This window comes from Lissotriton helveticus, chromosome 10, assembly GCF_964261635.1.
Source record: "Lissotriton helveticus chromosome 10, aLisHel1.1, whole genome shotgun sequence".
In the NCBI taxonomy this organism is placed as follows: Eukaryota; Metazoa; Chordata; class Amphibia; order Caudata; family Salamandridae; genus Lissotriton; species Lissotriton helveticus.
The window spans coordinates 730570533-730584393 of record NC_136071.1 but is presented as its reverse complement, the minus strand read 5'-3'; the positions used below and the strand labels follow the sequence as shown (position 1 = coordinate 730584393).

The window sequence follows — 13861 nt, the reverse complement described above, 5'->3', positions numbered from 1 at the left end:
TCATGTACGCACATAGGATGTGAATTCTCACCTACCTAGCATTGTACGTTTAAGAAATGGGTACCACATCTAGCACTAGAAAGAAATCAAGAGTGCTACTGTTTACTGCTATGGGTTCCACTTTTTGGGTGAGGTTATGTCCTTTATTCAACATTTATGTTCTCCCTTTGACAGATGTCACACCTAACTTAAAAATGTGTGTAATTGAGCTAAAATGTTTTTACTTGTGCTTCCCTAACATAAGTTTAAAAATATACGGGTCAAACAACAGACATTGTTCTCTTTCCTGTAGACATGTGTCAACACTCAAATATTCACCTATGGAGGTAGGTGCCTACCTCAGGACTACATCTCACATAAAATATTGTAAAACAGGCCATGGTTTAAAAGGCATAATATGCCAGTGCATTCAATATATGGTTTGTTTTTTAATAAGATGGGGCAACACCAGTGGAAATACCCCTTACGTATAGAACAGGTACACCATGGGCATAAATAGTGCAAGCTTCCCTCCTTCACAGGAAAGGTGCAGCAGAAACAGAATAATCTTTCTCCATCATAGGACACATCCAAATCAGGTAGGAACAGTGCAAGTTTTGTATCCTCGCAGAACAGGTAAACGTGGCAAATGCAATCTTCTATTCCCTGCAGAACACTCACAGCAGGGCAGACTAGTTCTATCTGTAATCATTCACAGACCACTACATTTAAGGCATGAGTGACATGTGGGTTACAGACTGATCTCTGCAGCAGATGCTTAACTCAGAGGAATTTACAAGTGGAATGGAGACAGGATATGTGAGTTTTGACACCGTTATCAATTATGTGATAGTTTACATCGGCAACCTGTAGCTGCTGCTTGTTTTGATACTTTGGTTTTCCATAGAAAGAGAAGTAAACAAACCATGGCTTAAGTATGCTCTATACAGGCACACAGGTGTCAACCTATTCGACAAAGTTTGGAATGCATGTGCACTGTTCAAAATGTTCAGGTTCGCCACTGCTTGTCTGACATACAGTCAGAGTTGGTGTTGTACCATACCAAACAAAACCCTTACATGGGGCGTGCAGTTGGTCTGACGGTATTGATTCTCACGAACTTCACTTTGAATGTCACTTCTTTTAAATTAGACTTCCAATTCTGGAAAAATCGTATGTGACAGTGGAGTCTCACGTACGTGGTACTTAAAATTCCCCTTTAGTACACTGGATTGACTGAAATACAAACCAACAAAAGATATATGCTGGCTGGAGATTTACATCAATATGACATCTAACTAAATAATTTGGTCCAAGCCAGACAAAAGTAGGAATTGCTTTGAAACTGAGAAAACGTAAGGGGGACATACTTGTCATGTCATCGACTTCGTTTCGAGCCCGGGGCCAGTTGCAGAGAGACCTGAACATACCGGCAGCGGTCCAATGCTGTGCGGTTCCGGGGTGACACTGAACATAGCTGCTCTGCCCTGATCAGTCGGTGGGCTAGCATTGCACTCACTGTAGCCCCTGTTAGATCAGGCCTGCAGGAACGGAGCGAGGCCGCGGTTTTCCACATAGCTTGAGGAAACAGGGTTCCTCCCTTCAGAATGCTTTGGCATTGCGTCTAAGGAACGAGTCGCTGCAGAAAATACAAGTGCATCACAATGCAATACAATGCAGAGGTGCACTTGGCACAGAAATGTACCTGCTGCGCGTCCCTCCTCCGTCGGTTCCTCTCACCAGTGTCTTGAGCCGAGACAGCTGGAAGACTCCTGTGACCCGGCCATACGAAGGGGCCGCTGTTGGTGAGGAGATTGTGGCCCCTTGGAGCACTCTTTCCCGTGCACAACGACTCTGGTGAGTTGACTTCCGCCGGTGAGAACCACCCGGCCTGTTCACTGCGTCACGAGCGGCTAGCTTCCTGTGGCCCCACCATCCCTCGTCTCCGTGCACCGCAAGCTAGGGTGAGAAGACTTCCGCCGACGAGAACCACCCGGCCGAATCTTGCGTCACGAGCACGTCGCTTCCTGGGGCTCCTTCCGGCATTCCTTTGGCACCGTCTAGTTCTTACTGAGGAGTGACAATAAAGTGGCATTTAGCCGCAGGACAGATGGGGATCACGTCGATTGCAGCGAATCTGAGGGCATCGTCTCTATATGTTGCCTCAGTCTTGAGCCCGGTTTCGTGACGCTGTTGCGGATTCATTTGTCCCATTGAGCACTGGTGGCCGAAGCGCCCTCGGGTGTGCTGAGGTAGGGCATGAGCTAGGACTATCACCGCTCGAAGCGCCTCGGGTCTTCCATAACATGGCCGTTCTCAGTAGGCAATAATTCTTATTGAAGGTGAGAAAGGACAAGGAAAACTCCACCATGATGTTCTGGAGGGAGGTAAACAAGAGGCATTGGGTGATGGAGTTTGCGTCTCTCACTGCCAGCTTTAACCGCGACTCTTTCTCGCATTTTGGCAATTCCTTTTCCGATAGCGATACAGGCGAGGGAGACACTTAGGATGATTCTAAGAATACCGAAACTAGTAGGTGGGCGGCTACTATTGGAAGGTAGTCAAAAGAGTGAAAAATAATGTTTTCGAGACGGGTAAAGTGGGGTGTCTGTCTCTAAACCTGATCGAGGAAAATGGTGAGATGTTCGAGGGGTGTTTATGGGGTTCACGTAGTGTATGGGTTTGAAATTCTGGGGGCGATGGGGCTGTAGATGTTCGGGAACAGACCATTACAGAAGTGGATACATTTATGGCGGCTAGAAATGTAGCCATACGATTCTAAAATTCTTCGTACTGGTGTCAGTCGTGGCCACTGTAATTATGATGTTCTGCGGAATATTCCGTATACTTATCGATTAGCCACTTAATCCACCGTCTGTAGCATAATTGCACTTTTGTTCGTATCAAAGCTCACACGTTAACCTCTTCAAGCATAGTACTACAGTTCAATTGATTCGCTTGCAAATCATTTCTAACAATTGCAGTGCAATAATGTATATCAATCAACTGTAAACAGTTCAGACTGATACAATTACACTCTGCTAGCTCCTTCATTTCTTGTTCCACTCGGGATGGGAGGTCTGGCTGCAATCCAATGTATTGCAGTTCTTCTTTTAGCTCCGGGGTCTTCAAACTTTTTGATGCCGAGACCCCCTTCTTAAACCTTTTTAGGCGTAAGGACCCCTTCTGACAAAAATTTCTAGAACGTGGTACTACTCATCATCGACTACAATAATTGCCCCCGTTAGACCTGGCATGTTTTGGTGTGTTTCCCCCATCTTTCTGCTTTCAGACCTCCTAGTTTTGACAGTTTTTGCTGGTTTAGTGTCTCTGCGCACTTTCCCACCGGTGTTCAGTGTTAATGTTTAAGTGCTCCTATTGTACATTGTATTATGAATTGGTGTATCCAAAATTGGCATGTTTGACTTACTAGTAAGTCCCTAGTAAAGTGCACATAGCCTGTAAATCAAATGCGGCTGTTGGGCCTGCAGTTCTGACTGTGCCACTCACCCATGCAGCCCTGCAAAGGGTTCTCAGACCAGCCACCGGCAGTGTCTGTGCGCAGTTTGTAGCTGCCATGTCGACCAGGCAAGTGAACTTGACAGGCCCTAATCTCCCCTTTCCTTACATGTAAGTCACCCCATAGGTAGGCCCACAATACCTAAGATGTCAAAAAATTAATCTCTAAGGGTTTCGATATAGCTGACTAAACATTACATCACCCACTGTTATGGCTGACCTCATGAGAAAATGAGGACATTGGGAAATCAAAAATATTTTATAACAAAAACTGAATCAAAACAATCGCACAGGAAGATATCCTGTGCCTAATCAAACCAAGGACTGTGACTGCGTTATACCGATTTTACCGAACATGTAGTTTTACATTTAAAAAAAAAATCTTTTAATGTTTTGTATTGCAATGGTTTTAAGTAACTATGCTAAATAAAATTACTTACTTACTTACCTCTGTGGGCAGGGTGCCTTGGATATTGAAGGTAGGGCATGTACTGGTGTGTGTGACGTCCTGGTAGTGAAATACATTGTGTTTCGTTTTTCACTATGGAAAGGCTATGTGTCCCATCGGATAGATTGGGAGTTTACTTATAATATCTTATAAGCACATCTTCCCATTGGGACAAGATGGAGAAATGGGGGTTAGCATGCCTGAACTCAGAATTTAAAAATGCATCTTTTAGTAAAGATGATTTTTATGTTCTGTGTTTGAAAATACCACTTTTAGAAAGTAGGTATGTCCTTGCTTAGCCACCCTTTGTGCCTCTGCTGGGTTTGTGGATTGACTATCTGGCTTTGGAGTGAAAGAGGCTGGGGATGTGCATTCTCATCAGACAGCCACTGGGGGGGGGGGGGGGGGTCAAGGTGTGTTCTGTCTCTCTTGGATGAGTAAGGGCTGGGCTGTATTTAGAGTAGTGGGAGGAGATTTCCTTGCACCTGAATGGGCCTCGTCTGCCTTGGACAATGCTGTTTCCTCCTCCTGCCAGGACGCTGGGCCAGAGAGGATGAAACTAGTTTGGACTGGGCACAGACACTCCCTGCCCAAATGAACAAAGAGAAACTGAGTTTAAATATTGGGGGCCAGAACTTTAGAACTCGTTGGAATCAAGGAACCTGCCAAGAAGAAGCGCTGAAAGAACTGCCAGGCGGAGTACTGCCCCTTTTCTGTGTTGTTGATTTGTTGGTTTGGCCTGCAGTTGCTGCTTCTGCCTTGGGCTGTGAAAGGACTGGATTGAAATTTCTTTACTTGTTGCTGAGTAACTCCAAGGGCTTGAAGTAGAGCTTGCCTCTTGTTATGAAGTCTCAGGGACCGCAAAACTTTACCAACCTCTGGGTACCACCTCTGGACCCGTGGTTTCAGTTACCACAGAGGGGGGTAAGCAATCGACTCCGTTGCTGGCTCCATGTCCTGAAGGCACCGCAGAGGACAGCGCTGCATCTCAAACTGCAACCCAGGTCTCACATACGATGACCGCTGCTTGCACCGTGACCTGTGGGAACCGCACTCCTCACTGCTTCACTTCACTTCGCCGCCCTCGTCTCACCGATGCCATCTTTGCATGCTGAAGTCAAAACCTGTGACCGCACCATAGCTTGGGGGCACGGCTCATAAGTCTTGCGACGCACTGTCCCATCCCACACCGCAGTCCGGACCGACCGGCGCCAGCTCCCCGCAACCGGCATTGTCGCTTGCACCATGATCTGCCAGCACCATAACAAGTGCTGCCTTCACTCCGCAGCGCGGCCATGATCTCACCGATGCCATTGGACGACCATCGCCGAGCCTCTTCCTGCACCACGACCTGAGGGCACAGCACGCCGCACTGCTCCTTTTCACACTGTGACAGTTGCCACAACCGACCTGCACCACCGTGATCAGCCGCAACGAAAAGGTACTGTTTACGAGTCTGCCGACTGGCGCGGTCAGACGGAACTGTTGGATTCTGCTGTTCTCAGCACCGCAGTAGCACCGGACGGAGTTAGCAAGTTCAAGGAACTGAATTTTTTTTTTTTTTTTTTTTTTTTGAAAACCTTTATTCGAAAAAAACAAGAAGATACAGGCGCAGGCCCACAACCAACATGGCCGGCCGCAAAACAGGAAGCCAAAAAATCAGGAGAGATGCATATCAATCGGTAAACAGGATATGTGAGAGTACACCCAACAAGGGCGCGGGCATCGTAACAAAGGATAAGAGGTTTTCATTTTTAAATGTTCAAAGGAGAGTAGGGGCTGTCGCAACAAGGAAATAGCACCACACACAAAATTCCAAAAGACACGGGAGACATACCCCAATGGCGAACTGAGGCGGGCAAAGACTATAGCGACTTAATAGGCAAGACAACCGAATCAATAATATCGAGGAACAGGTCATGACAGACTCAACAACTCGTCCAGGTACCATCCCAAAAGTCCCACCCCAGAAAAGAAAAAGACAGGGGCATAAGAAGACGCCCAAGAAAAAGAAGGTGCAAAGCCAAGGGACAGCCAACCCTACAAAGAGGAAAGAACCCTCCCAAAGTTAGAAAAGAGCGAAAGGGACCATAGAACAAAATAAACTAAAATAACAAACCCCCCCCACACCCGCCACCCTGCACCCCTGTGATGGCTACGGCCTAACCCATAAACAGCGTGCCTGTCGCCCCGGAACTGCCCCAAAGAAGGGAAAGATATAACAAGTACAAGAAGTGGAGGAGGAGAGGATGAAACAAGAAGGAGATAAGGATCAACGGAAAAAGAAGACAACAACAAATATGTACCCGGCCGCCCGCTCCCGGCCCCACCACAACAGGATAACAACGGTCGATGCAATCAATGTCCCGCTCACTTAGCACAATCCCAGCAGTGGAAGGAATAGCGTCCCAAAAAAGTTGTTTCAACCTTGCCCCCTGCGATCATATAAGTCGACGGAGTCCAACCGTCCGGCCAGTGCCGCGGATGAAAGGGGCACATGAAACGGCCAACACAGGATAGGAGGTCGCCCACGAAAGTCCACGCAAAGCACAGTCACAGTTCCAGGAGTGATACAGACATAGACAGGGCAGTGCGGTTGCATGTCGGAAGCAGCAGGCAGGAGCGACAACAGCAGTCTCCGGAAAGGATGAAAAGTCACACCACCAGCACATAAAGGAGATGACGAACATGGCGCCCAGAGATGATACACCAGCCAGTTTATGAAACCACGAACTCCAGATAACCCCCCGACCGTCGTGGTCGACATTTCAGCCAAATCAGAACCATCCGCCAACCGCACTATAGGCACCTCGGCATGGAAGGCAACAGGAGCAGGCTCAGGGTGTGGCGCAGTGTACAGCACTGGGGAGCAAGCACCGCCCGTAGTAGAAATAGCATCGAGCTGGCGCCCCAGATCTCGGGCATGAGCACAAAGAGCAATTCTCACAGCCTCCAGAGCACGCAGGACAGCACGGGTCCCAAGCGGTATCCCAGAAAGGGAGGGCATCGCAGTGTCTTCCACACCAGGCTCACAGAATAATAGCCGCCCGGGAAGCCAATCGCCATCATCACTCACAGCACACAGACCCCTATGCCGACCCTCCACTTGTGACCCTCGGGTCAGAGACGGGGGGGAGACTGTGGACATCGCAGTGCAGACTTCTACGTTTTCAGCCAACATCCGGATCCCAATCGAGTGCCAAGGATTCACCGTCGGTCGCCGAGGTGCAGTGTAAAAATGGCGTCCGTCACCGGCCGAGAGAACAAAGAAACCGCGCCGACTACTTCCAAGCCGGGCGATAGTGCAGGGTGGTTACAGCAGACACAATGTATCCGGGCGCTCAAAATGTCAGAGCGGGATGCGGTGCAGCATCGACCAACACAACTCAGGCAGCCTCTCACCAATTGAGCGGCTCCTCCTCCTCCGTGATGACCGCCACTGCCGTGGTCGCATCCAGCCAGCTCCGCAAACAAAGCCCCGGTCTCACTGCCATGTAGGGCCGGGAGAGGAGCAGAGGTGCTTCACCGCCAATACATCACAGAAATCGCCGGGAGACACACCGGCGGAATCAGGATAGGTTCCGCATGTCAGTCGCTGAGTAAAGGAGCAGGATCAGGGACAGGATGATAGTGAAGAGCGCTGGGATCGGCGGAGCCGAGAAACTAGGCGGCCATCTCGATCACAGGCTAGGCTCCTCCCCACCAAGGAACTGAATTTTTAACGTTATTCTTGCAAAGTAAAGTCAATATTTTTTATACTTGCATTACACACAGGGTAAGATAGAATGCTGCAAATAGTTTTATGATAAAATTGAGCTTTCAAAATGTAGATTGTAGTAATACCAGAGCGTATGTAATGCAATTTATTTTCACATAACTGTCCTTTAACACCTCTTTAAGGGCACTAAGGGCTGTGTAAAGGCAGTTAAAATGAAAAGAAAGAACTTCCTAGCCCAGTTGTTAATTCTTTGCACTTTCACAAAAAAAAAACCAAGCTTTGTCATCACAGAGCCAGAACTGCTCCTAAGCATCCTTAACACTTGCATTATTAACTGATAAAGCACATTTGAATTTCATTCAGCCAAGCAGGTGATAATGATCTAAATTAGCCGTCCTCGGATGGCTGCCTTTTTAAGTACCGTGTGTTGGATTTTTATCTTTTTGGTCTTGTTTTGAATATATAAAGTATTGTATGTTTTTCTAAAACTGGTGTGGTGTCCCTTTGTAGTGTTTTCACTGGATTACTGTTGGTTATGTGCAAATTCTTTACACAGCACCTCTGAGATAAGCCTGACTGCTCATGCCAAGCTACCATGGGGGTGAACAGGGGTTATTTCAGTAGTGTATCCCCCTTACCCTGACTCGAAGGAAGGGTCCCTACTTGGACAAAGGTGCAAACCATTGCCAACTAGAGACCCGCATGTCTAACAGCCCACAATTCCCACAGCAAATATTTTTTACATTGGAGAAATAATATTAAACAGTGTTTAGCAAACCAGAGGTCAGTGGGCGTGGTCAGAGGTGTAGCTAAAAATAAAGGGTCTAATTTACGAGGAATTGGCATGGGGCAGGTTCGCAAGTCTCCTTGCAGCGGGGCCCTATGCCAATGTGAAGGCAGGAATGCACCGTATTTATCAAATATGGTGCATTCCAGTCCTTTTCCTTTGTGTTGGCGCACAAATTACTGCCTTGCACCAACATAGGCTGGATTATTTTTTAATGGGATGGGACACCTTCCTTCACCTAAACAATCCTGAGGGTGTTTTCCTCTTTCAATGTGAGCTACAGAATGCAGCACACATGGAAAGAGGAAAAAAACAAGGAGAAATGGAAACATTTCTCCTTGTTACGCCTCCAGTGGGTGCTGCCCAGGTTTACGTGATTTTATAAATCTGGAGCAGCATCAAAATTCATGGGAGTTGCGTGGGAACCCCACACAAAGCCCATGGAACACCTCCTTAACGCAGAGTAAGGCAACGCAGTGATTTGCGCTGCTTTATCTTACCCATATCTATGAGGCCACGCAGGGTGACTTTGCACTGCCCCATAAGTATGGTTGAGATGCATGCGCCACCTGAGCATCAAAAAAAGTGATGCTCTGGCGATGCAAGCCTCTCCTAAATAAGCCCAAAATATTCTGTATGTTTTTTAGGTCTTTGACCATCCTGTATCTACCTATAAAATAATGGGCAGCGTAAATGAAGAAAAAAAAGTTATTGCTTAGTGGGAAATGCACTGTAGTACATTATAACCTCTAATAGTTAATGCACTGCAGAGGTATGTGTGTAACCAGAGCACCACAGAATTAAATCTAAATTGGTGCAGTGGAGAAAAGTGATGTGTATTTTTAGTGCTACGAGGTCACAGCCTGTGAAAGAAAGCACTGTGAATATGTAAGTAATTTTTTTTTTTATGCTTGCAGTTCACACAGGGTAAGGTAGAATGCTGCAAAAAGTGCAAATAGTTTTACGATAAAATGGTGCTTTCCAAATGTAGATTTTAGTAATAACCGAGCGTAAAGGCTGTGTAAATGCAGTTAAAATTAAAATAAATAACTTCCTAGCCCAGTTGTCAACTCTTTGCACTTCCACTCAAAACAACCAAATCATTTGTCATCACAAAGAGCCAGAACTGCTCCTAAGCATCATTTACACTTTCAGATTAACTGATAAGGCACATTTGCATTTTATTTAGCCATGCAGATAACGATCTAAATTAGCTGTCCCAGGATGACTATCTTTTTGCAGGGACAAGTGAAGCTGGGCAATCTGTGACCCCCTTCATAGGAGTCCAGGCCCCCCCTGGTGGCCGTGCCCCACAGATTGAAGACCTCTAGTTTAGCTAGTACTAAACCCAGCATTATAAATGTCTTGCGTATCATTTTTTTCCCTTGGTATGAGTCAGAGTAAACACTGCTTAGTCGTTAGTGGTATCATGCAACCCATGGACTGCTTTAGCTCATCTTGTATCTCCTCCCAATATTCTGGCAATTCCATGTTAAATTTACACAGTCTGCCCCTTCTGCAAGACACCTCAGGCATTCAGAAGATTGCCGTAGATACATTTTACTCCATTTAGCTGAGTAAATATGTAATGTGGACGTAATAATATTGTGTTAGTTTGAGGCCGAAATTGCTGAATCTCTTTAGTTGTGGTAAATACCTTTTCCACTCTGCTTCCGTGATAGGCTACTGTTATGTTATGTTAATTTATTTTTCTAATGCACACAGCTACCCAAAAAGGGTTTCCCAGCGCAGACCCAGAAAGAAACTCTTGAAAACCTAGGTTAGAATCATTGATTAAAAAAACAAGTTTTTAATTGTTTACAAAATTCAGAGTACACTCTATCTTTACGCATCACATCAGGGAGAGAATTCTACAGGATAGGACCACGGTAGGAGAAGGAGCAACCGCCCATTTAATCCTCGGAATTTCAAATTTTTCTTCAGTAGAAAAGCGTAACAGACAAGAGGGTTGATATGGACATTCCAAGTCTTGTAGGTATTTGGGTGCAGTACTGTTCTTAATTCTGGACATACAGCTCAGGGCTTTAAATTTTGTACGATTTTCCACCCTGAGCCAATGCAGTTCTCTCAGGGCATTAGACATGCTGGACATTCTAGGAAGACTACACAACAATCTGTCTGCAGAATTCTGCACCACCTGGAGCTTACACAGCACATCCCTGTTTGCACCCAGAAAGGGGACGTTTCCATAGTCCAGGCGAGATGTTTACAAGTGCCTGGACTACTGTCCTTTGGGTAGCAACTGGGAGCATCCAGATGACTTTCTTTAACCATTTGAGGATGGTAAAACAGGTGGCTGCAGTTTGTACTGCCTGTTGTTTCATTGATAGTTTATTGTCGATGATAAAGCCGAGATTGCAGACCTGAGAGTAGGGCATAGGTAAAGGCCCCATTTCAGCGGGTCAATGTTGAGGGCGCCAACGATCTGTGTTTTTCCCAAGAATGAGGACTTCCGTCTTTTCCCTATTGAGCTTGAGCAAGTTCGATTGCATCCACGATGCAATATTGCGCAAGCCCAATTGCAGGGTAGAAGGACCAGATCTCTTGTCAGCCGATAAGGAAAAGATGATCTGGGTATCATCGGCATACGAGAAGAGCGCCTGCCCTGCCTCTTCAGCAATGACTGCCAAAGGTTGTACATAGATGTTAAAGAAAAGAGGACTTAAAATTGAACCCTGTGGCACCCCTAACAGGGAAGAGTAAGACTCTGAGGCCGCTCTAGGGGAAAAACTTGGAATGTCCGTTCAGATAAAAAAAGAGGACAGCCAGCCAAGTGCCGAACCAGAAATGCCCAAAGAGTAAAGAGATTTAAAAAAAAAAAAATTTTGAAATATTTTTTATTGTGGCGAAGACAAGAATACGGCATAATCTATACAGATACCTTCTCAGTTGACATGCAAACAGTAGGAACATATAGTCCCAACATCGATACACAGCCATATATGGCCCACATCCCGGAGGCAGGGCGGCGCAGGAGTAAAGCATGTAGGTCAGTAGGGAAAATGCACATATGCACCACGCATTATTAGAAACCCGTTCATTGCCCTCGCCAGTTTCCTTAAGGTGCATTCTTATACTACATAACAATTGAACAGTAACTAATTACCCCATAAATGGCATTTCTAGTGCTGATCCGAGTAAAGTAGGAGATACAAGCAAGGGCCAACTAGGCCGCGGTCATCACAACTCAGTGTGGCCTAGTGGGAATCACAGCTAAATACATACCTATCTATCAAGGAATATCGGCGTGGCTACCAGGGATCTCTACTCAGCTTCCAAACTCCCCGTGTCAGACTCCCCACCCTCACCCCCAGAGTCTGAGGACGCAGAGGAAAACAACTCAGCGCTAGGCGCGTCCGAGTCCCCCCCCCCCTCCAGTCCCTTCATACACATTGTCCTCCAGGCGAGTAAGTCATCCTGGAGCTTCTCATCTCTACTAGTGCTCTGCATGTGAGTTTCCTCCGCTAGGGCCCACTCCTTGGCATCCCTCAACCAATGAGACATCTCAGGTGCTCTCTGACCCATCCAAGTAATGGCCACCCGTCTCCTCGCTAGAACCAGTAAGAGTTGCAGAAACCTATAGGACAGGCTCTTCTTTTTTGGCTTAGGCACTAACGCCAGTAGACAGTGGAGTGGGTCCAGCTGCAACCCGAGATGTGTGGCACGAGCAATGTACACCACCACCCTCCGCCAGAAATCCTGAACCAGGGGACATTCCCACGCAAGGTGTAGGAAACCCGCCCTCCCAATTCCACATCTAGGGCAATTATGGCGTCTATCCGACGATATGCGATGCAGGGAGACAGGGGTCATGTAGGTGCGGTGGACGAAATTAAAGTGTATGAGTTGAAAACGCGCATTGCAGGAGACCTTGCGAGTCAACAGTCCAATTAGTTTCCTCTGAGCAGGGTCCAACTCTATCCCCAGGTCTGCCTCCCAAGCCGCCCAGGCCGGCGCCAACGGGGGGATCGAGTCTCTGCGCATGGCAGAGTAGAGGAGGGAGATCAGCCGCCTACCTCTCCCACAGGAGATAATGATGTCTAGCGTATTGGAGATCGGGGGCGCCTCTGGGAATTGGGGCCATGTCGTCCTGGCCACATCTCGAAGACTTCCGTAGTGCAGATATTGACCCTCCTCAAGGTCAAAAGAGTCCACGGCCCTCGGAAAAGGACACAAAGGAGTTGTTTGGGTAGAGATCCGCAAGGGTCTCGCAGCCGCCCGAGCGCCACTCACGAAAGGACATATTGTCCTCAAGTTTGATTATCGGGCCAATATCCAAAGTGGGAGTTCCCCATGAAACGGTGCACGCCGCAGCACCTTTTCGACAAATCGCTGCCAGATGCCTGCCGTGTGCTTCACCACATATGGTAGGGTGCCATCGGCGCCTCGACCCTGCATTAAGGCCTTCTGCAGGTCTTTATCATTGGCCGTACCAGCCAACAGCACCAGTTCCCAATTCTCAACATCAGCGAACCACCTGGCAGCTGGGAGAAGCTGCGCTGCATAGTAATACAGGTCAAACCTCGGGGCCTCTAGGCCGCCCTCGTCCCAGCATCTCGTCACAGTGTGAAGTGCGACTCTACTACGTCCACCCGCCCGGAGGAGGGAGGTGAGGAGCGAGTTCAGCGTGCGGAACACTCGGGGTGGCAACGGGCATAGAGTGTTTTGCAGCACATAGAGGACCCTAGGGAGCATCACCATTTTGGCAACTGCCAAGCGCCCCATGAGGGAGAGAGGGAGCGTGTTCCAAAAGGCTACAGATTTTCCGAGGGCCGTGAGAATTTTGTCGATATTATTAGCCAGGAGTAAAGAGATTTAATTAATACGGAATGAGAAACCGTATCAAATGCAGCGCTTAGGTCTAATAATATAAGGGCCACTGTATTACTTGCATCCAAACGCTGGCGCAGCATTTCAGTAACACCGAGCAGGGTTGTCTCAGTTGAAAATCCTGCTCTAAAACCCGACTGGGAGGAATGCAGAAAATTAGAAGATTCCACAAGTGTAGACCATTGAGAGTTCACGTGTTTTTCCAAAACTTTGGAGAACACCGTGAGTAAGGAATTAGGCCTAAAATTAGTCTGCTTTGCAGGATCTGCATTTGGCTTTTTCAACAAAGCAGGACCATAGCATGTTTCCAGACAGGTGGCATCACTGCCTCGCTAAGCGAGGCATTAAGTTAATCCATGACAACTCTCAGAGCGGGCTGTTCAATTTGCAGGAGCACCGAGGCCGGAAGCGGATCACAAGGCGAGTCAGATTTGATGCTCGCTAAATTTTTTATAAAATACCTAATATCAAGAGGTTTCCACTTCTCTAGTTTAATCAAAGAACCAGCTGCTGCAGTGGGTTCTATAAAAAGACTAGGCTGAGCAGGGGACCCCACCCT

At 47.3% G+C, this 13861-nt stretch overlaps 1 protein-coding gene across 4 annotated transcripts in view; it reads right to left on the bottom strand.

The window, feature by feature from the left end:
* The window catches only part of ZMYND11 (zinc finger MYND-type containing 11), an 836880-nt gene that overhangs the window by 674624 nt on the left and 148395 nt on the right, over positions 1-13861 (bottom strand). The window contains exon 1 of one of the 4 annotated variants that reach the window (XM_078663283.1): positions 1685-1979. The exons of 2 other annotated variants lie outside the window; for them this stretch is intronic. Coding sequence is in view for 1 of the 2 variants with exons in the window: in XM_078663282.1 (XP_078519408.1) it covers positions 1350-1407 (58 nt within the window). In the remaining variant the exon portion in view is untranslated. Of the gene's footprint in view, positions 1-1349; positions 1980-13861 lie in introns of those variants that run through there. One more of the 4 variants, XM_078663282.1, reaches the window with a different exon arrangement.